We start from the raw sequence: 22,039 nt of genomic DNA, 5'->3' as shown, positions 1-22,039 counted from the left end.
ATATTTCCTTTTTCTCGTGCAGCTCGTGTTTTACGTACACTCCTTTTCAATAATAGGTTGTGCCTCATTATGTATTATTATGCAAAGGTCAACCATCGGGGTCAAGTTGCGTCCACTATACATATTGTAAAATTTTCTTCAAAATGAGAAACACAATTAAAAGACCATTTCTAATATTAATAGAATATTTTTGCACTTTCCTGAGTATTTATTTTTACCACTATGGAAAATCAGTGAATGTAGTGAATATAAATCTGTTACAACATTTTCTGGCTTTACAGTATTGCATAAAAAACAACAGAAATTATGAGAAATAAACTTAACCACTTTGTTTCATGAAGAATCTAAGGCTTTAAGCATTTTCAAATGATCTTGTGCAGATAGTTTATTCTAATAGTTTGTTCAGGTGGTTTGTGGCTTTTGAACAAAAAAAATCTGTTTTTCAAATGAAAGTTGGTCTTTAGATGGCTTGTAACTCTAATAATGATATAGTACATTTCAATTTCTATTTTTCCTTGTCTTGTGTTTTGGCAACTCGAATAATTAGTGACTGCAAAATATCTGCATATATCCCATGAATCGGAAAGGAAAAAAGACAAGGTTCACTTAAGGAGGTAGGTTACCTTAATATTTGTATGTACGACGACGTTTACGACAAACTAAATGTGTTTGTATATCCATTTTACTGCAAACAATTCATGAACCTGCCTCCGATCTGATGCTTTATGGTTTAATAATGCAGAAATAATGAATAAATTGCCACAGAAACGCTTCAAAACAATGTTGCCTTAAAATGACGTCAGTGACGTTACGTGTCAGTTACCGCGCAAAATCAATAGCTTTTATTTTGAAAGTACGTAATTCTGTGCATTTTCTTGATTTGAACTTTCTACAAGCAGCCATTATTTGCTGAAATATTTTTTATGAGTCTTTTGCTCTGAATTATAATCAATATTTTGCTTCTTTTATGTAGTTATATTGAAATGGTATGCGGAATGTAAGAAAATGGATGATGGTAACCAATGTAATTTGGAATATAACTGAGTGAAAGGTTACTTGTTACGGCCATTTTCAAATAAAAAACTTTCAGTTTGATTTGTAATACCTATTTTTCAGTTTCCTGGATAGTTTGTTACATATATACTAAAACTAAGCTCTGAAATTGTTCAAATTTCAGTAGAAAAGTGTGGTTTCTTGAATTGAATTGATGTTACCATGGAAACGAAGCCCGTGACCTATATATCTAAATGTAAAATTCAAAAGTGTTGACACTGGTCTATTTAAGGAACACAGCTTCGGCTTTTTATTTTCATTTCAACAATATCTATGAGAATAATAGCAGCATGCTGAACGATTTTTCCATGAAAAATGTCAGACGAAGGGTACTGCTGTAAGTATTTTAAGCTGTGAAATTTGTTTTAGTAAATGCAAATAACACGAAAATATAACTTACGTTAGAAATAATATGTTTTAAAACTACATTAACAAGAAAAATAATTTTATTCAATATTTTTTATAAGAAATTACGACAAAGAGCAAGGTATAAGCTATTTTAAACATCTCTGTTGCCATGGTTACTTTAAACTTTAAGACAAATAGGGTACCATGTCAAGTGCTTGGTATTTTGCTAATAATATTACCCAAATATTCCATGTTGGTCATTAACAGAATTGCACTGAAGCCATCGAAAACCCAGTTTTTCATACATAGTTGTTTAAAAATGAGAGAAAATGCGTTACCATGGAAACACGAGCCCCGCGACATATACATTTTAAACTTATAATAGAAAGCTAACATGCATACAAGTAACACTATCAATTATGCAGATTTCTACTGATATCAGTGAAACTAAAATACACTGAAAAGTGTTAAATATCCGTATTTTCCTTCTTCTTTCAATATAAAATACCTTTGGAGGGTCATGTTCTTCAAACCTGGATAAAACCTGAACTTGAAGGGACAGAGATAAACTAAATTGAGATTGAATCAGTTAAAACGTCATATTACACGAAATACAAAAAATTGCTGCCATTCAACTAATTTGAATTTTCCCTTGTAACAAGGTAACATACCTCCTTAAGACCAGAATTTTTTAGTTCGACTATTCGAAGAATAGTCTAGCTATTCTACTCACCCTGGCGTCGGCGTCGGCGTCACACCTTGGTTAAGTTTTTGCATGCAAGTACATACAGCCATCAATTAAAGGCATATAGCTTTGAAACTTATTTTTTCTTTTTCTAGGTCAATTACCAACCTCTCTGGGTCAAGTCCCATAACTCTGACATGTATTTTGAGCAAATTGTGCCCCCTTTTGGACTTAGAAAATTTTGGTTAAAGTTTTACATGCAAGTTACTATCTCCAAAACTAATGCAGATATTGATTTGAAACTTCACATGTGTCTTTGGGGTTATAAAACTAGTTGATAGCAGCAAGTCCCATAACTCTGACTTTCATTTTAACCAAATTATGCCCCCTTTTGGACTTAGAAAATTCTGGTTAAAGTTTTGTATGCAAGTACATACAGCTATTTCTAAAAGGCATATAGATTTGAAACTTATATTTTCTTTTTCTAGATCAATTACCAACCTCACTGGGTCAAGACCCATAACTCTGACATGTATTTTGAGCAAATTATGCCCCCTTTTAGACTTAGAAAATTTTGGTTCTATCTCCAAAACTAATGCAGATATTGATTTGAAACTTCACATGTGTTTTCGGGGTTATAAATCTAGTTAATAGCAGCAAGTCCCATAACTCTGACATTCTTTTTGGCCAAGTTATGCCCCCTTTTGGACTTAGAAAATTCTGGTTAAAGTTTTGCGTGCAAGTACATACAGCTATTTCTAAAAGGCATATAGATTTGAAACTTATTTTTTCTTTTTCTAGATCAATTACCAACCTCTGTGGGTCAAGTCCCATTACTCTGACATGTTTTTTGAGCAAATTATGCCCCCTTTTAGACTTAGAAAATTTTGGTTAAAGTTTTACATGCAAGTTATTATCTCCAGAACTAATGCAGATATTGAATTGAAACTTCACATGTGCTGTCAGGGTTATAAAACTAGTTGATAGCAGTAAGTCCCATAACTGATATGCATTTTGGTCAAATTATTCCCCCTTTTGAACTTAAAACTCTTTTGATATTTAACCTTTTTGGGTAATATTTTCCTGCTTCTGGGACAATATTTCGAATAGTCGAGCTTGGCTGTCTTACGGACAGCTCTTGTTAATTTTTCGTTTTACCGATTTTTTTTGGAAAAGGGTAGGGTAGGAGGAGGGAATAAAAATAAAAAACAGTTACACACATTTTTTTTTACCAATTTTCTTTTGGAAAAGGGTAGGGTAGGTAGGGGGGAAAAAACAGTTACGCAAAATGTTGTTTTATAATATGATGACCTATTAACAAATGTGCATTTCAATATCAGGCTTTATGGAATGATGAACACTATGCCTGTCTATGATAGTGTACCTGAGAAATAATAAATCATTTGCTGTGCTTTGTCGTTGTTTAGAGCCCAGTTAGAAGTTAAGACCCGTAGGAATTATATCACAAGCCCGTACTCAGGGGATAGCCAGGGCTGCCAAACTTGTGTGAAAGAAGCCGGTATTAAAGTTACGGTTCAATCCCTAGTCGGGACTTAGGATTTTTTCTCTCTCGGTTACTTTCACGGCAACGAGGTAAACTGAACAGATCAGGGCTTTCATTGAGCTGGAGGTTTACAGAGCAGACAGTCTGAAAGGGTATAAACTCTGCTCTGCAGTTCCACGGTATGGTGCAGGCCTTCAATGATAAAATGGGGAGGAGTGTAGTGATAGTAGGCACTTCCAACAGTTCCATCCCCTGTCTGGACTGTTCATAGGGATTTTTCCCCTCAGTTACTTTAGGTCCCCATCTGTACACCATTTTAATAATAATCGTTTCAACATATTATAGTATGATATACACACATTTTGGATACATGCACTACCAATTTTTGATTTATATATATGTGTGTAGCATTAAACTGCCACAAACCATTTTTTTTATGGTACTGCTAGATTTCATACCTTGGTTTTGGTAGGAATTCATAATTTCGACGCATAGTCATTAGAACACGAAATGCAGATTTTACATCTTGATCCTTGGAAGTATTGACAGTCTCAGTGGGTGGGGTTTTCATTGTACACTGGATGTATTTCATGTTTGCTTCACTCAGCACATCAACTGGCATATCAGCCTCACATCTAATAAAAAAAATTTCAGCACGTTTCCTCGAACTTGACGACGTGATTTCATCAATCACGAATTCAGTAAAATCATGGTGGGACATTCATTGATACATTTCCGATAGTGTCTCGGGATTCAACTTTCACAAATTTATTTACCCTACCAATAGAGGATCTGTCTGATAATAACACCAAACCTATCCACCAAGCAGGCATGTTGAAAGTAAATATTTAAACTGGAAAATATAAAAATGTTTTCGAAAAGTTAAAACTAACTCCAGGTATATAGATGCTTGATGCTTAGTATAAAAACCGGGCGCCGGATACGGTACCGATATGCTAGAGATAAACTACGGCTATAACGAAGGTTAAATTCGTCAAAAGAACGTCGCTAAATGGGCTTTTTTGGGGGATTTTTGTATTTTATTTTTTTTCCATCAGGCAAAATCTAGGGTCGGCGGGTCGGTAAAACGAAAAATTAAAAAATTCTGGCCTAAGCCTTATATAGCCTACACAATTTGGAAAATTTTCAAATTGATGATAACTGGAAAAGAAGACATTGTTATGACAGCTGTGTCCATACTGAAAGTTGAAGTTTCGTTTAAAAATCGGTTCAAAACTGAAGGTTTATAGTTAAGTGTTTTAATTTGCTTCAAGTCTTTTCTTCGATAATGAATATATTGTAAAATGTTGCATACAGCTTGATAAAACAATACTTTTTGATGAAAGAAAACTTGGAATTTACTCCATTTCGAGACTTTCAGTTTTCAAGCCATTTTGGGCAACATTGAACCTTCTTCTTTATTTGGACACAGCGTACTTAATAAAAGACTCAATCTCATAAAGAACAATCAGTTCTTTATATTAGTTGTTTTTTTTAGATTTTTAGCTCACCTGTCACAAAGTGACAAGGTGAGCTTTTGTGATCGCGCGGTGTCCGTCATCAGTCCGTAAACTTTTGCTTGTGACCACTCTAGAGGTCACATTTTTCATGGGATCTTTATGAAAGTTGCTCAGAATGTTCACCTTGATGATATCTAGGTCAAGTTCGAAACTGGGTCAAGTGCCTATAAAAACTAGGTCAGTAGGTCTAAAAATAGAGAAACCTTGTGACCTCTCTAGAGGCCATATATTTCACAAGATCTTCATGAAAATTGGTCAGAATGTTCACCTTGATGATATCTAGGTCAAGTTCGAAACTAGGTCACGTGCCTTGAAAAACTAGGTCAGTAGGTCAGATAATAGAAAAACCTTGTGACCTCTCTAAAAGCCATATTTTTCATGGGATCTGTATGAAAGTTGGTCTGAATGTTCATCTTGATTATATCTAGATCAAGTTCGAAAATGGGTCACGTGCGGTCAAAAACTAGGTCAGTAGGTCTAAAAGTAGAAAAACCTTGTGACCTCTCTAGAGGCCATATATTTCATGAGATCTTCATGAAAATTGGTCAGAACGTTCACCTTGATGATATCTAGGTCAGCTTCGAAAATGGGTCACGTGCCATCAAAAACTAGGTCAGTAGGTCAATTAATAGAAAAACCTTGTGACCTCTCTAGAGGCCATATTTTTCATGGGATTTGTATGAAAGATGGTCTGAATGTTCATCTTAATGATATCTAGGTTAAGTTCGAAAGTGGGTCATGTGCCTTCAAAAACTAGGTCAGTAGGTCAAATAATAGAAAAACCTTGTGACCTCTCTAAAGGCCATATTTTTCATGGGATCTGTATGAAAGTTGGTCTGAATGTTCATTTTGATGATATCTAGGTCATGTTCGAAACAGGGTCATGTGCGGTCAAAAACTAGGTCAGTAGGTCTAAAAATAGAAAAACCTTGTGACCTCTCTAGAGGCCATACTTGTGAATGGATCTCCATAAAAATTGGTCAGAATGTTCACCTTGATGATATCTAGGTCAAGTTCGAAAGTGGGTCACGTGCCGTCAAAAAGTAGGTCAGTAGGTCAAATAATGAAAAAACGTTGTGACCTCTCTAGAGGCCATATTTTTCATGGGATCTGTATGAAAGTTGGTCTGAATGTTTATCTTGATGATATCTAGGTCAAGTTTGAAACTGGGTCAACTGCGATCAAAAACTAGGTCAGTAGGTCTTGAAATAGAAAAACCTTGTGACCTCTCTTCAGGCCATACCCTTGAGTGGATCTTCATGAAAATTGGTCAGAATGTTCACCTTGATGATATCTAGGTCAAGTTCGAAACTGGGTCACATGCCTTAAAAAACTAGGTCAGTAGGTCAGATAATAAAAAAACCTTGTGACCTCTCTAGAGGCCATATTTTTCATGGGATCTGTATGAAAGTTGGTCTGAATGTTTATCTTGATGATATCTAGGTCAAGTTTGAAACTGGGTCAACTGCGATCAAAAACTAGGTCAGTAGGTCTTGAAATAGAAAAACCTTGTGACCTCTCTTCAGGCCATACCCTTGAGTGGATCTTCATGAAAATTGGTCAGAATGTTCACCTTGATGATATCTAGGTCAAGTTCGAAACTGGGTCACATGCCTTAAAAAACTAGGTCAGTAGGTCAGATAATAAAAAAACCTTGTGACCTCTCTAGAGACCATACTTTTCATGGGATCTGTATGAAAGTTGGTCTGAATGTTCATCTTGATGATATCTAGGTCAAGTTTGAAACTTGGTCAACTGCGGTCAAAAACTAGTTCAGTAGGTCTAAAATTAGAAAAATCTTTTGACCTCTCTAGAGGCCATATATTTCAATGGATCTTCATGAAAATTGATCTGAATGTTCACCTTGATGATGTCTAGGTCAGTTTCGAAACTGGGTCATGTGCAGTCAAAAACTAGGCCAGTAGGTATAAAAATAGAAAACATTTGTGACCTCTCTAGAGGCCATATTTTTCGTGAGATCTTCATGAAAATTAGTGAGAATGTTCACCTTTATGATATCTAGATAAAGTTCAAAACAGGGTCACGTACCTTTGAAAACTAGGTCAATAGGTCAGATAATAGAAAAACCTTGTGACCTCTCTAGAGACCATATTTTTCAATGGATCTTCATGAAAATTGGTCAGAATTTTTATCTTGATAATATCTAGGTCAAGTTCAAAACTGGGTCACATGAGCTCAAAAACTAGGTCACTATGTCAAATAATAGAAAAAACGACGTCATACTCAAAACTGGGTCATGTGGGAAGAGGTGAGCTATTCAGGACCATCATGGTCCTGTTGTCCTTTTTACTTGCATTTAACCTAGTGAGAAAGAATACAAATGTGTGCATGCTTATTTTTTATTCAGATATAAAATATATAAAAGGTACTAAATATGGATAACTATGTTATAATTACAAGCTATAATATATGATAATACTTGAAGCAAAACATACAACAATGAAATAAGACCTTGACTTTTCATTTTCATTCACATGTACCAAATTAGTGTAAGCCTGGTCTTAATATTTTTCATAATACATACTTTGTGGGAAATTATGTTCATTTGGGTAAACATTCATCAAGATGGACTGAATTTGTTTTCAATGAAACACTGCTCACTTTTGAAAATAAATGTACAATAGTAAATAATCTTTAAACAAGAAGCATTGGATATTGGGCTTGTAGCTGGTTGAATATCTCTCTTTTATGCTACTTGTTTACAGCTGAGATGAAGATAATAAATAATCTCATTTACATAGAATTTGGTATGACATTTCAAAAGTGTCTCCCCTGTATTAGGCTTTGATATAACAATTCTGTTCTTTGCAAAGATACTTCACACAAATAATCATTTTATACAAAAGGTCTGTACAGGATGCATTTGTTACAGATTTTAAAAGAATTCCATTTTTTACCAAAAAATATGAATGAGTTAGTCAGATCATTTAATCAGTCTAATCTATTTTCTTGGCTTCATTGTCAAACTCTTGTCCCTCCAGTCTAGGGTAAGTTACATTGCCTGGTCCTGCTGTGGTAGCTGGTTGGACCCGTACCTCTGGCACAGACAGTATTTGTCCAGCTTGCTGTGGGCGCGAGTCTTTAGTGCATAATTTCCACATGGTATATACAACATCACTGACGAGAAGTTCTGATGAGTTGGCCCCAGCTAATTTGAGTGCCATGACCCCGTCCTCTCCAATAAGGTTACAGAATTTACCAAGGTCATGGTACTGCATGGTTCTAATGTCAAGGTCATCGGCTAGGCCCATTGCGTTTGTAATGTATCTGAAAAATCATAATTACATGTTACCTTAATTACCAGTTATCATAATTGCTTGCTATCATAATAACAGACCTTATTATGGCCCCTGAATCTGAAAAAAGCAAAAGTTGATAAATGTCCACACAATGTGTAGAGTATTTGTTATTTGATCTAAACCATACTTATACAAGATATGTTTCAGTATAAAATCTAGTGTTGGATAACCAGCAAGTGCAGACAAGTATCTCTAGAGTTACAGCCCTTGAATATGTCAGAAATGCGAAACTTGACGGGACTATTTTGAAAGTCACAACTGTGACATGGGTATATTTCGACTTTTGCATTCTTGTTGTACTTTCCGTGTCATATTCATCCCTTGACACTCAACATTAAGAGGATAGTGCTAGGTGTCAGTATAATGTGATTTGGTGGAGTATCATGTCACGTGTCTACGGCGTGATATTCCAGTGAGGCAGCACTATTAAGTTGGGCATTGTACTCACTGCTACAAGAAGACACCATTGTTTATATGACTGAAAAATTGTTGAAAAATATGTTAAACCCTAACACACACACACACAAACTCTTTTTGTATTTCACCATTCCATGAGGATTGCAGATCAGGAAAAAAACTGTACATTATGAAGCCAGAACATCTTAGTGTCTACTTACCGTTTACGGAACAGTGGCACCATAGTCTTACATAACCACAGGAGGAGACTGAGACAGGTAACTATGGCAACAAAGAGAAACCACACCCAAATGAACATGTAGACATATTCATTGAAGTAGTTGACTGGCAGATCACATTGTACTGTCCACCTCTGGATATTTTGTAACTGACGGATTGAGAAGTCACACAAAATTTGTCGGGGGAAGGCTGGCGATTCTTTCCATGTTGTAGCGTTGTTTTGGAAGAGATTACCAGTAATGACGTCACCGTACGAGGTGGAATTATCAATGGGCGAGTCTGTTGTCCTCAGAAAGGCGTCAATAAGAGACATCTGTACAATGATGTTGACACAGTATAGGAATTTAACAATAAGCCACAGTAATGTGAGAAAACGCCATGGTAACCAGTTCTCAAACTGTTGACACCAGTTGAACATATAACGTCCTATCTTCTTAGACAGATCATCACGCTCTTTTAAGTTAATGTTCTCATATCCACTTGTTAAACCAGCAATCTTGTCGAAGCTTATTCCAGAGAGGCTGTGTAAAATGTACATGAGAAGATTTGGCAGTTTGAAGAGAAGCGCTTGAAAGCACAGAATTAATGGTACCCATTGATATAGTGTCCTGGTTGTTGACATGATTTTGAGAAGACTGTCAGTTTCATCAAGACTTTCGCTATTTACAGATACCGCTTTCGGTTCATATGTAACGAAAGATATATCTGGCAAGGATATATTCATCTCCATCTCGAGAATTTCCTTTTCAGCTTTTTCAATATCGCGTGGATACTGGATGAAATAACTGTTCCAACAATGTTGATGTGTGTAGCTTGTAAAACTGTCTGTAAATTGAGCTGGTACCCAACAACTTATAGGCGAGTTGTAGCCCTGCTTCCAGCTTATAATGCAGGCTAATATAAGTAGGAGGCCGAAAGTCCAGAAATGATTTAGTCTGTCTGCAAAGTCTTCCAAGGTAGCGCCTCTCCATAGCAACCATTTATATAGCCCTCTACTTACAGTTGGCATATTTAGAAGTCTTTACCTTGGGGCCAGATTTTTCTGCAAATAATAAACAATTTTTACTACATGGGAGGAATCAAGGAATCATATATAAATCAAAATTAATGTGATAACGAAAACCTTATCACTGCTTGGAATAATTGATGAATGGAGGACATGGACAAAAATATTTTTGTACGAATAATTATCATAAATAAGTTTGTTTTACTGCTTTGAAATTTCCATATCCACAAGTCCCCACCCTATCTCATTGCCATTGTTTTAAATCGCCTGAACCAGCTCTTGTTAAAATTAAGAATACTTAATGTTGGTAATAACATGTTAAAGTCTGAAAACTTAAGAAATAATATATCTCATTTAGTGATTTGTCGCTGAATAAATCATTGTTTGGAGTTCAGATGCGAAGGAATGATATCACGAGGGTGCAGCCCGAGTGATATAATAATACGTATCTGAACGACAAACAATGATTTATTCAAGAGCAGATCACTAAATGTGATATATTATTTCGATTCTAACACGTTACCAAGGACTTTAAAGTACATCCTTGACGGCATTGTACCAAATATTTGCCCGTTTTCAATCGGTTTCTTTTCCAGCGCGCCGCTTTGCTGTTTGACGCTATGACGTAATAATTGTGATGTCAGAACAGTGAATTGTTGTTTAATAATTCACTGTCTTCAGCCTTCATTGTTTAATAGGAAAATGAATCGGATTGTGTTAGAGTATTGAACAACACACAAATATAACTTTTATCTATTTTGTTAACACAACCCACTTTTCTGTAAGACAAAAAAGCACATAAAAGTTGTGTTGTGTTGTTAGAAATCTGGTGAATACCATTTATAAAGATGTAGAGTGCAGATTTTGACTTTTAATTTTTCAAATAGTAAAGCTATTGTTGTCATCCTTTGGACAGCATCTGCATCACAAAGTTTTGCAAGTACAAATTTAAGCAAGTTTCTCAAGAACTAAAGGTCAAATGCATTGAAATTTCACACATGCCTATGACATCATGAATTAACTCTAGCTTTTATTTTGTCAAAGTGTTAAAGTTTTGCTTGAAAGCAGGTTTCAAATTTAGGTTAAAGTTTTGCCAAATGCTTTCAGACTTCATACATATCTTCAGAATCATCAGATGACCTCACAGCACAAATTACATAACTCTAGCTTTTATTTGTTAAAATTATGCCCCTTTAAAATTTTGCTTATAAGCAGGTTTCTCAAAAACTACATGGTCAATTGCATTTAAACTTCAAACATGTCCCAGGCATCAGCAAGTTACATAACTCTAGCTTTTATTTGTTAAAATTATGTCCCTTTAAAATTTTGCTTATATGCAGGTTTCTCAAAAACTACGTGGTCAAATGCTTTTAAACTTCAAACATGTCTCAGGCATCAGCAAGTTACTTAACTCTAGCTTTTATTGTGTCAAAATTTGGTTCTTTCTTTGTACTGGTATACTGGTTTCAGGTTGTCCGTCCGTTCTGCAGAGTTATGGGACTTCGTTTTTTGTTACTATACTATATACATACAGTCCACATAATTATGCAATCTTGTGTAGAATCTTAAGTAGAGTAAACACTATTATAATTATACTTATGATTTAGATAGATTATTAATAACAGCTTTGATCAAGTAGCTATCCACTTGTTTGTTGACGTTTTCTTTAAAATCTATAAGTTGTTTACATCCAGTGGACAACATTTAAGGTTGAAAGATACGTCATCAAATATAATAACAGGACTAGTCAAGAAAGCATCTGATCGAATGATGCAGTTTGTCTATGCCAAGACTATGAGAACAGTTGGTCATACTTTGACAGTTGATAAAAAACTTCCCTTGTTGCAATTATTAATCTCTCATCAAATTAAAATCCATGCCTTCAAGATCAGTACAACAAGGCTCAGCCTTGACCGTTAACCCTTACCATGCTGGACATGATTGATTCTGCCTTTGTGACCAGTGTAGATCATGATCTGCACTGTTCACCATTCAGTAAGTATCTTTTTGGTAAGCACCTCTTTTAACAGTTAATGGTACTGTCCAAATTGGAAGATGGTGGACGGCCGACAAGTTCATTTAATATAGAAATTTAGCAAGGTAAGGGTTAAGTCAGGACTTAGTCTTATATCATGCAAGTTTTACATTGACTTTAAATACAACCATATTATGTTATTTTCAGTTGAATACATTCATTTTGGATTTCAAATTAAGAATTTTTTAAGTATCTTTATATTATCTAGTAATAAATTCAACATATTGCTATACTAGAAAATATATTTAAAAGAATGAAATTTATTAGTTATGCTTCTTTGTGACAAAATGTTAGAAATAAAGATATCTTTGTTCTGACCTATAATCTACCCTAACTTTTTGGCCTGGTAACCTTAAACACATGTTGTTGTTTTTCTGGCCCTGCTTTGTTGTTCTGATGTTTAATGTCTTTATTGAAATACTGTAGCAGTATGCAAAGTTCTTGATGTATTTTAGTTAAGTTTAGACCAAACTATATTTGTATGGGGAAATAGGTCACTAGATTGTTATGGGTCTTTAAATTCATTATTGCATGAACTTTTGTAACCTTTCATGTATTAGATTATATGAAGTATAAAAACAGTTAATTTGTTTTAAATAAATATCTTCTTGTTTTGTTCAATAAAACATTGCTACCTTCAGTGAAAAAGCAACAAGTTGGTTTACACATGCTAAATTTTCAAATCAGTACTTACTCCAATAGATGTAATAATAAATGTTATCCAGGAGATAAAAAGTAAAACAGTAGTGCTGTGCAGTGTACAGTGTATTTCCAATATCCGAGAACAGTATTTTGTAACACCCTTATTAACAGTTCTATTTTGAAATAGTTACTTAAAAAAAATGCACTGTTAAAAGTCTAGGTGAAATTGAGTCACTCCTCATACAAAATCCTGCAGTAGAGTAATATTTACTGGGTCATCATAACACAAGCTTGATGTATGGTAAAATATTTATAGACTTACTGTAGTGCCTATATAATGATCTGTTTTTTGCACTATAGCCTTTTTATCACAAGTTTTTATGCCCCCACTTTGCGGGGGTGGGGGGGGGGGGGCATATAGATTTGCCCTTGTCTGTCCTTCCGAGAATGTTAAATTGTGTCGCGCATAGCTCCAAAAGTATTTGACGTAGAGTCACAAAACTTTACAGGAATGTTGGTCAGCATGTGTCGTTGTGCACCTGGGGTTTTGCGTCGGATTCATTCAGTCATATAGAAGTTATGGCCCCTGACTTTGTAAAAATTGGTCATTTTAGTGTTGTGTCGCGCCTAGCTCCAAAAGTATATGACATAGAGTCGCAAAACTTTACAGGCATGTTGGTCAGCATGTGTAGTTATGCACCTGGGGTTTCGCATCCGGATTCATCCAGTCATGTAGGAGTTATGGCCCCTGACTTAGTAAAAAATTGGTCATTTTAATGTTGTGTAGCGCATAGCTCCAAAAGTATTTGACCTAGAGTCACCAAAGTTGACAGGAATGTTGGTCAGCATGTGCAGTTGTGCACCTGGGGTTTCGCATCCGGATTCATCCAGTCATGTAGGAGTTATGGCCCCTGACTTAGTAAAAAATTGGTCATTTTAATGTTGTGTCGCGCATAGCTCCAAAAGTATTTGACCTAGAGTCACCAACGTTTACAGGAATGTTGGTCAGCATATGCAGTTGTGCACCAGGGGTTTCACGTCCGGATTCATTCAGTCATGTAGGAGTTATAGCCACTGACTTAGTTAAAAATTGGTCATTTTAATGTTGTATCGTGCATAGCTCCAAAAGTATTTGACCTAGAGTCCCCAAAGTTTACAGGAATGTTGGTCAGCATGTGCAGTTGTGCACCTGGGGTTTTGCATCTGGATTCATTCAGTATTGTAGGAGTTGTGGCCCCTGACCTGGGAAAAAATTGTCCTTTTAATGTCATGTAGTGGGGGGCATCTGTGTCCCATGGACACATTTCTAGTTCAGATCAGTTTATGTTTTAATACAGAGCTATACAGATTTGTTTGTATTGCTATATTTTAGGGCCAGTCGCCATATGACCTATCATGTGTCAGTGCGATGTTAAATCCCACCCCCCACAAAAAAAAAAATATATTTTAGGGCCAGCCAGTTAGTCATTGTTTTATGTTATAGGTGCGCATGTGTAAAAATGGACGCAATTTTTTCTGAAGAAGAGTAAATGATAAAATATTGGATTTAATAACTGTTAAATACATAAGTTGGATATAACTCTGTTTGAGACATATGAGCAGTTGTTGACGGAATATGTGAACCAGTTCTGTGGGTATTAAATTAGAACGATAGTGAATAGATATAATATGATGGACATAGATATTAATTTAATGGAAGAAAATAAAAGAGTAGATCACAGAAAGCGAGTTTTATAATTATGTATGATTTTCCCAAATAAACAAGAACAGTCGCAATACTAGGTGACCCAATAATGAGCCGGGTTACAGTTGCAGTATATATTGTTGGTTCCTTAGAGTGCCTTGTTCTTATGGAACTTTTAATTCTTGCAGTGATTCATTGAAATAATTTAAAAAATATATATATTTTATTAGATTACAGTATCTGTTTGAGTTTTGTATGATGGAGAATATTGTGGTCACAGACTTTTTTTGAGATACTTGGGTGATTGAAATTTTATCAAATTTTTTAAGTGATTTTTTTTGTAATGTGTTGTATTTTTTTTTTTTTATCATTTTTGAAAAAATGAAGGTGACCAGACCCAGTATGAGTTTCAAAAAAATATTTTAATAAAGTGTATTAAGGTATAATTATGTTGGTCCAAGTAATGAAAACTGAAGGATGGGCTTATCAGACCAGCTTGTTTTACAGTCTGATGTTTTATTCCTGTTATTTGGACTAACTGTAAGGAAGTCTTGCATTCAGGCATAGTAAATATTGAGGCTAAAGGTTAAACCTTAAGCCAGTCAAGTAGCAAGTCTATTCTGTTTAACTCTGCACTGTGGAGTTTATACAGAGTTGAGACTTAATTATAATAGCATACCACAGCAAGTTATATTTCTTGATAGTCTGATTTCCAGGTCAACAATGTTTTTGTAGTTTAATAATGGTATGGTCCGTTATATAGGTAGACAATGTTATTCAGTACGCTAGTGGTTCTTACCTAAATAAGGCAAGGTAAATCATGCTGATTTCCCTAATCTGCAGATGAGTCTATGAATTGAACTCTCAAACATCAAAATCAAACTATACTCCATGGTTATATAATCTGATTTCGAGGTCAGCAGTGTTTTTGAACTTTTAATAATGGAAAGGGCTATTTCAAAGTTAATGCTTACAAATCACTTTGATTCAGTACATTATAATTATGTGGTATAATAATTCATTTTAGCAACTCAGAGAATGGCCACTACAGTGTGGGTTCTTTATCCTCTAGAGTCACAAATTGGTTTTTAGTACTATATTCTATTGTGTTTTGTGAATCCATATCTTTTTATGAGATGTATATAATATGAGAAGTCCCAATATGATTTATACCCATTTAATCATGCAAAAAGCAACATTCCATTCTTAAGTATGTACTATTCAACAAGAAACAACAAGATTACCCTCTGTAGCATTATAAATTTATATAGCTATCAGGGTTACATTTAATGATGCAAAAAGCAGCATTCTGTTCTTATAAAGTGTGTTCTATTCCACAAGAAACAACAAGATTTGAATGCAGACAACAGTTCAAAAGAATAATTCAGCCTTCCATTAATTTGCTGTTCTGTTTATTTTGCATTTTTTATCCAAGTTTTAATTTTCTACAGACAGGAGCATGGCTCCCTTCAAATGCATTTTGTACAGTTTTTATATTACTATCATCTTGATGATTTCTTTTCCAGCCAACCAGACGCCTTGAAACAGCTGATAGCTCTTTATGTTGGAAGATGTTATGCATGTTGGAAACTGCCCGAGGTAATGGAATGGCTCGAGAAGAACGTTAAAACTGTGATAGATAGAGTAGAGAAAAAAGATCCTCTTATTGAAACATATAAACAAAGGTAATTTTCACCGCTAACTTTTCTTCATTAGGTAGATAGTTGTAATATGATATCGGGGTGCGTCTTATAAGAGAGTGCACCTTATATGTGAGAACACATTAATCTGTGTAATGCTTTGAAGACAACAACATGCATGAATCTAGAAGAAGGATGACTGTGCAAATGTGTGTCACCCCACAAGTCATTGTCTTTCCTTTCTTATATTACACAGTAGATGACACCTAGATTTGGTCTTAGAATTATTTTTAAGCGTATCGATATTAGGTAATATAAAGAAGGTACCACCAGTACATATCTTTTGGCACATTTCAGAACATTGGAATATCTGTCCTGCACACCATTTTCTCCCTATTAACTTTGAAACCACTGAAAGCAGTATAAGGCAACTTGAGATATAAATGAAAAGTGCTGAGGGCAAGGACCATAATTCTGTCGAAAATAAGTTTTGAATTATTCCCCCATTTATAACTTGACTGTTCAGAGAATAGGAAGGGTTGCTGTACTGACCCTGGCAGTTGTATTCAGGTTTTAGGGCAGTCTTTCCAGCTTCGCTATTGTCTTAACTACTACCCCTATTATCAGCTAACTTCACAAAAGGTCTGGTCTTGGTATATCATTATTATGGTAGTTTAGTGTCAGGAATAAAAAGGTCAAGGTTACTGGGATCAAATATAGCACTTATGCTTGTTAATAGAAATGGTCTCCGTCTTTCCGTCTGTCAGTCCGTAACATTTCTTGTCCACTCTGTATCTCCTAAACCTCTTGAAGGATTTTCATGAAACTTGAGTCAGATGATCACCTCATCAAGACAATGTGCAGAACCCATGAGTCAGCCATGTCAGCTCAAGGTCAAGGTCACAACTCAAGGTCAAAGGTTTGAGCCTTCCATTTCGTGTCTGCTCTGTATCTCCTAAACCCCTTGAAGGATTTTCATAAAACTTGGGTCAAATGATCACCTCATCAAGAAGATATGCAGAATCCATGAGTCAGCCATGTTGGCTCAAGGTCAAGGTCACAGCTCTAGGTCAAAGGTTTGAGCTTTCCATTTCATGTCCGCTCTATATCTCCTAAACCCATTGAAGGATAATCACGAAACTTGGGTCAAATGATCACCACATCAAGAAGATGTGCAGAACTTATGAGTCAGCCATGTTGGCTCAAGGTCAAGGTCACAACTCGAGGTCAAAGGTTTGGGTCTTCCATTTTGTGTCCGCTATGTATCTCCTAAACCTCTTGAAGGATTTTCATGAAACTTGGCTCAAATGATCACCTCATCAAGACAATGTGCAAAACTCATGAGTCAGCCATGTTAGCTCAAGGTCAAGGTCACAACTCTGGGTCAAATGTTTGAGCTTTCCATTTTGTGTCCGCTCTGTATCTCCTAAACCCCTTGAAGGAATTTCAAGAAACTTGGGTCAAATGATCACCTCATCAAGACGATGTGCAGAACTCATGAGTCAGCCATGTCAGCTCAAGGTCAAGGTCACAACTCAGGGTCTAATGATTGAGCCTTCCATTTTGTGTCTGCTCTGTATCTCCTAAACCCCTTGAAGGATTTTCATGAAACTTGGGTCAATTAATCACCCCATCAAGACAATATGCAGAACCCATGAGTCAGCCATGTTGGCTCAAGGTCAAGGTCACAGCTCAAGGTCAAAGGTTTGAGCTTTCCATTTCATGTCCGCTCTATATCTCCTAAACCCATTGAAGGATAATCACGAAACTTGGGTCAAATGATCACCACATCAAGAAGATGTGCAGAACTTATAAGTCAGCCATGTTGGCTCAAGGTCAAGGTCACAACTCGAGGTCAAAGGTTTGGGTCTTCCATTTTGTGTCCACTCTGTATCTCCTAAACCTCTTGAAGGATATTCATGAAACTTGGCTCAAATGATCACCTCATCAAGACAATGTGCAAAACTTATGAGTCAGCCATGTTAGCTCAAGGTCAAGGTCACAACTCTGGGTCAAATGTTTGAGCTTTCCATTTTGTGTCAGCTCTGTATCTCCTAAACCCCTTGAAGGAATTTCAAGAAACTTGGGTCAAATGATCACCTCATCAAGACGATGTGCAGAACTCATGAGTCAGCCATGTCAGCTCAAGGTCAAGGTCACAACTCAGGGTCTAATGATTGAGCCTTCCATTTTGTGTCTGCTCTGTAGCTCCTTAACCCCTTGAAGGATTTTCATGAAACTTGGGTCAGTTAATCACCCTATCAAGACAATATGCAGAACCCATGAGTTAGCCTTGTTGGCTCAAGGACAAGGTCACGGGTCAAGGTCAAATGTTTGTGCCTTCCATTTTATGTCTGCTCTGTATCTCCTTAACCCCTTGAAGGATTTTAATATGACTCGGCTATAGTATTCCATTTATCAAGACAATGTGCAGAATTCAAAATTCTCCCCTGCCAGCTTAAGGTCAAGGTCACAACTTGATTGTTAATGGTTCCACCCAATACCATAAACCCTTTCATTATCCATAACAATAACAGGGGATATAGCTGTCTTTCAGACTGCCTTGTTAAAATTTAGTGGCAGGCTTTGCAATCACTGTATCTTCTTAATTACTGCCGATATAACCACAGAACCACATACATGTTTTTTTTTTAATCAGAAACCTCGAAGGGAAAGGTCATTAGTCATACTTTTTGTTATCCCCCGACGAAAGTCGGAGGGATATAGTTTTGGCGTTGTCCGTCCGTCCGTCCATCCGTCCTTCCGTCCATCCGTCCGGAGCCATATCTAGGAAATGGTTGGGAATATTTTTTTAAAACTTCATATACTTGTTCACCACTATGAGTTCTTGCGGCCCGTAAAGTTTCAGTCAGATTGCCCAAGTAACACCAGAGTTATGGCCCTTAGAAGTTTCTAGTGTTAACTATATAGGGTACTATAAATATGGCAATTTATGCATCATAACTTTTGATATATTTGACCTTGAACTATGAAACTTTAACAGAATTTAGAGCACTATAATGTGGTTGTGCACACACAATTTCATATGGATTTCTTTTGTAACTGCAGAGTTATTGCCCTTTAATTGTCTAAAAATCCACATATTTGTACATAACAAACTTGCCATTTGGCAGAATTTCTTTCATTTTTTAGCTCATCTGATTTTTTGAAAAAAAATGATGAGTTATTGTCATCACTTGAGCGGTTGTCGGCGTCGGCGTCGGCGTCGGCGTCGGCGTCGGCGTCTGCGTCGGCGTTGCCTGGTTAAGTTTTATGTTTAGGTCAGCTTTTCTCCTAAACTATCAAAGCTATTGCTTTGAAACTTGGAATACTTGTTCACCATCATAAGCTGACCCTGTATAGCAAGAAACATAACCCCATCTTGCTTTTTGCAAGATTTATGGCCCCTTTTGTACTTAGAAAATATCAGATTTCTTGGTTAAGTTTTATGTTTAGGTCAACTTTTCTCCTAAACTATCAAAGCTATTGCTTTGAAACTTGGAATACTTGTTCACCATCATAAGCAGACCCTGTACATCAAGAAACATAACTCCATCTTGCTCTTTGCAAGATTTATTGCCCCTTTTGGACTTAGAAAATCAGTTTTCTTGGTTAAGTTTTATGTTTAGGTCAGCTTTTATCCTAAACTATCAAAGCTATTGCTTTAAAACTTGCAACACTTGTTCACCATCATAAGTTGACCCTGTATAGCAAGAAACATAACTCCGTCCTGCTTTTTGCAAGATTTATGGCCCCTTTTGGACTTAGAAAATATCAGATTTCTTGGTTAAGTTTTATGTTTAGGTCAACTTTTTCTCTTAAACTATCAAAGCTATTGCTTTGAAACTTGCAACACTTGTTCACCATCATAAGCTGACCCTGTACAGCAAGCAACATAACTCCATCCTGCTTTTTGCAATAATTATTGCCCCTTTTGGACTTAGAAAATCATTTTCTTGGTTGAGTATTATGTTTAAGTCAACTTTTCTCATAAACTATCAAAGCTATTGCTTTAAAACTTGCAACAGTTTTTCACCATCATAAGTGGACACTGTACATCAAGAAACATAACTCTATCCTGCTTTTTGCAAGAATGATGGCCCTTTTTAGACTTAGAAAATCATGGGTAGGGCAATATTTTTATTACACAAAAAAAATCAGATGAGCGTCAGCACCCGCAAGGCGGTGCTCTTGTTTCTGTGAACATTTATTATAAGCATGTGAAGTTGCGCACCCACACCTGGTTGCCCACTTGCCTTGGTCATCCGGGGTGACCCCAGGGTCAAAATTGACCCCACCCCAGGGGTCACTTGATTTTACATAGGAAAATCTTTAAAAATCTTCTTCTCAAAAACCAGAAGCCCTAGAGCTTAGATATTTGACTTGTAGCATTGCCTAGTGGACCTCTACTAAAGTTGTTCAAATCATGACCCCGGGGTCAAAATTGACCCCGCCCCATGGGTCACTTGATTTTACATAGGAAAATCTTCAAAAAATTTCTAAAAATCAACCAGAAGGCCTAGAGCTTAGATATTTCACATGTAGCATTGCCTAGTAGACCTCTACAAAATTTGTTCAAATCATGACCCCAGGGTCAAAATTGACCCTACCCCAGGGGTCACTTGATTTTACATAGGAAAATCTTCAAAAAATTTCTAGAAATAAACCAGAAGGCCTAGAGCTTAGATATTTCACAAGTAGCATTGCCTAGTGGGAATGTATATCAAAATCCCCTTGATCAAAATCCCCTCCACTGAAAAATGACAGGGTGTTACAAAATCCCCTTCATACTTTTGCATGGGGTATCATAATCCCCTCTGTGATTTTCATTATAGATATATAGATATCAGTGCTCCAAATTATATTATGTTTGCTAAAGGCATTGTATTTACGTGTTTTATGCAATAGACTTTTAAATTGTATATAGTTGTATTTGAACTTGATGAAATAAGTAAAAATCACAGAGGGGATTATGATACCCCCTGCAAAAGTATGAAGGGGATTTTGTAACACCCTGTCATTTTTCAGAGTAGGGGATTTTGATCAAGGGGATTTTGATTGTCTCCCGCCTAGTGGACCTCTACAAAATTTGTTCAAATCATGACCCCCGGGGTCAAAATTGACCTCGCTTCAGGGGTCACTTGATTTTACATAGGAAAATCTTCAAAATATTTTTTAAGAATAAACCAGATGGCCTAAATCTTAGGAATTTGACATGTAGCATTGCCTAATAGACTTCTACAAAATTTGTTCAAATCATGACCCCCAGGGTCAAAATGACCCCGCCCCATGGGGTTTCTTCATTGTACATAAAAAAATCTTCAAAATTTTCTAAAAATAAACCAGAAGGCCTAGAGCTTAGATATTTCACATGTAGCATTGCCTAGTGGACCTCTACAAAATTTGTTCAAATCATGACCCCTGGGTCAAAATTGACCCCGCTCCAGGGGTCACTTGATTTTACATAGGAAAATCTTCAAAAAATTTCTAAAAATAAACTAGAAGACCTAGATCTTAGATATTTGACATGTAGCATTGCCTAGTAGACTTCTACAAAATTTGTTCAAATCAGGGCCCCCGGGGTCAAATTGACCCTGCCCCATGGGGTTACTTGATTGTACATCTTCAAAATTTTCTAAAAATAAACCAGAAGGCCTAGAGCTTAGATATTTGACAGGTAGCATTGCCTAGTGGACCTCTACAAAATTGGTTCAAACTTGACCCCCCAGGGTCAAATTGACCCAGCCCCAGGGGTTACTTGATTGTACATAGGGAAATCTTCATAAATTTGCTAAAAATAAACCAGAAGGTCTAGATCTTAGATATTTGATATGTAACATTTCCTAGTAGACTTCTACAAACTCTGTTCAAATCATGACCCCTGGCGTAAAATTGGCCCCGCCCCAGGGGTTACTTGATTGTACATCGGAAAATCTTCCAAAAAAATTGTAAAAATCATCAGTTTG

General features: G+C 36.1%; 2 protein-coding genes across 2 annotated transcripts in view; one reads left to right on the top strand and one right to left on the bottom strand.

Moving 5' to 3' along the window:
• Positions 1-22,039, top strand: part of LOC123549359 (transcription factor 25-like) — a 64,533-nt gene that overhangs the window by 33,220 nt on the left and 9,274 nt on the right. Inside the window, exon 13 of the mRNA XM_045337387.2 lies at positions 15,960-16,118. Within this exon, the coding sequence (XP_045193322.2) occupies positions 15,960-16,118 (159 nt within the window). The remainder of the gene's footprint in view (positions 1-15,959; positions 16,119-22,039) is intronic.
• LOC123549360 (innexin unc-9-like) lies at positions 7,457-13,034 on the bottom strand. The gene is made up of 3 exons (XM_045337388.2): positions 12,802-13,034; positions 9,048-10,108; positions 7,457-8,398 (listed from the first exon to the last, which is right to left on the bottom strand). Exons 2-3 carry the CDS (start codon positions 10,073-10,075, stop codon positions 8,068-8,070), a joined length of 1,359 nt encoding a protein of 452 aa, XP_045193323.2. The 5' UTR covers positions 10,076-10,108; positions 12,802-13,034; the 3' UTR covers positions 7,457-8,067.

The sequence above is a fragment of the Mercenaria mercenaria genome, chromosome 6 (genome assembly GCF_021730395.1).
Source record: "Mercenaria mercenaria strain notata chromosome 6, MADL_Memer_1, whole genome shotgun sequence".
Lineage (NCBI taxonomy): Eukaryota > Metazoa > Mollusca > Bivalvia > Venerida > Veneridae > Mercenaria > Mercenaria mercenaria.
The sequence above is the reverse complement of the archived record's forward strand: the minus strand, read 5'-3'. Positions and strand labels throughout refer to the sequence as shown.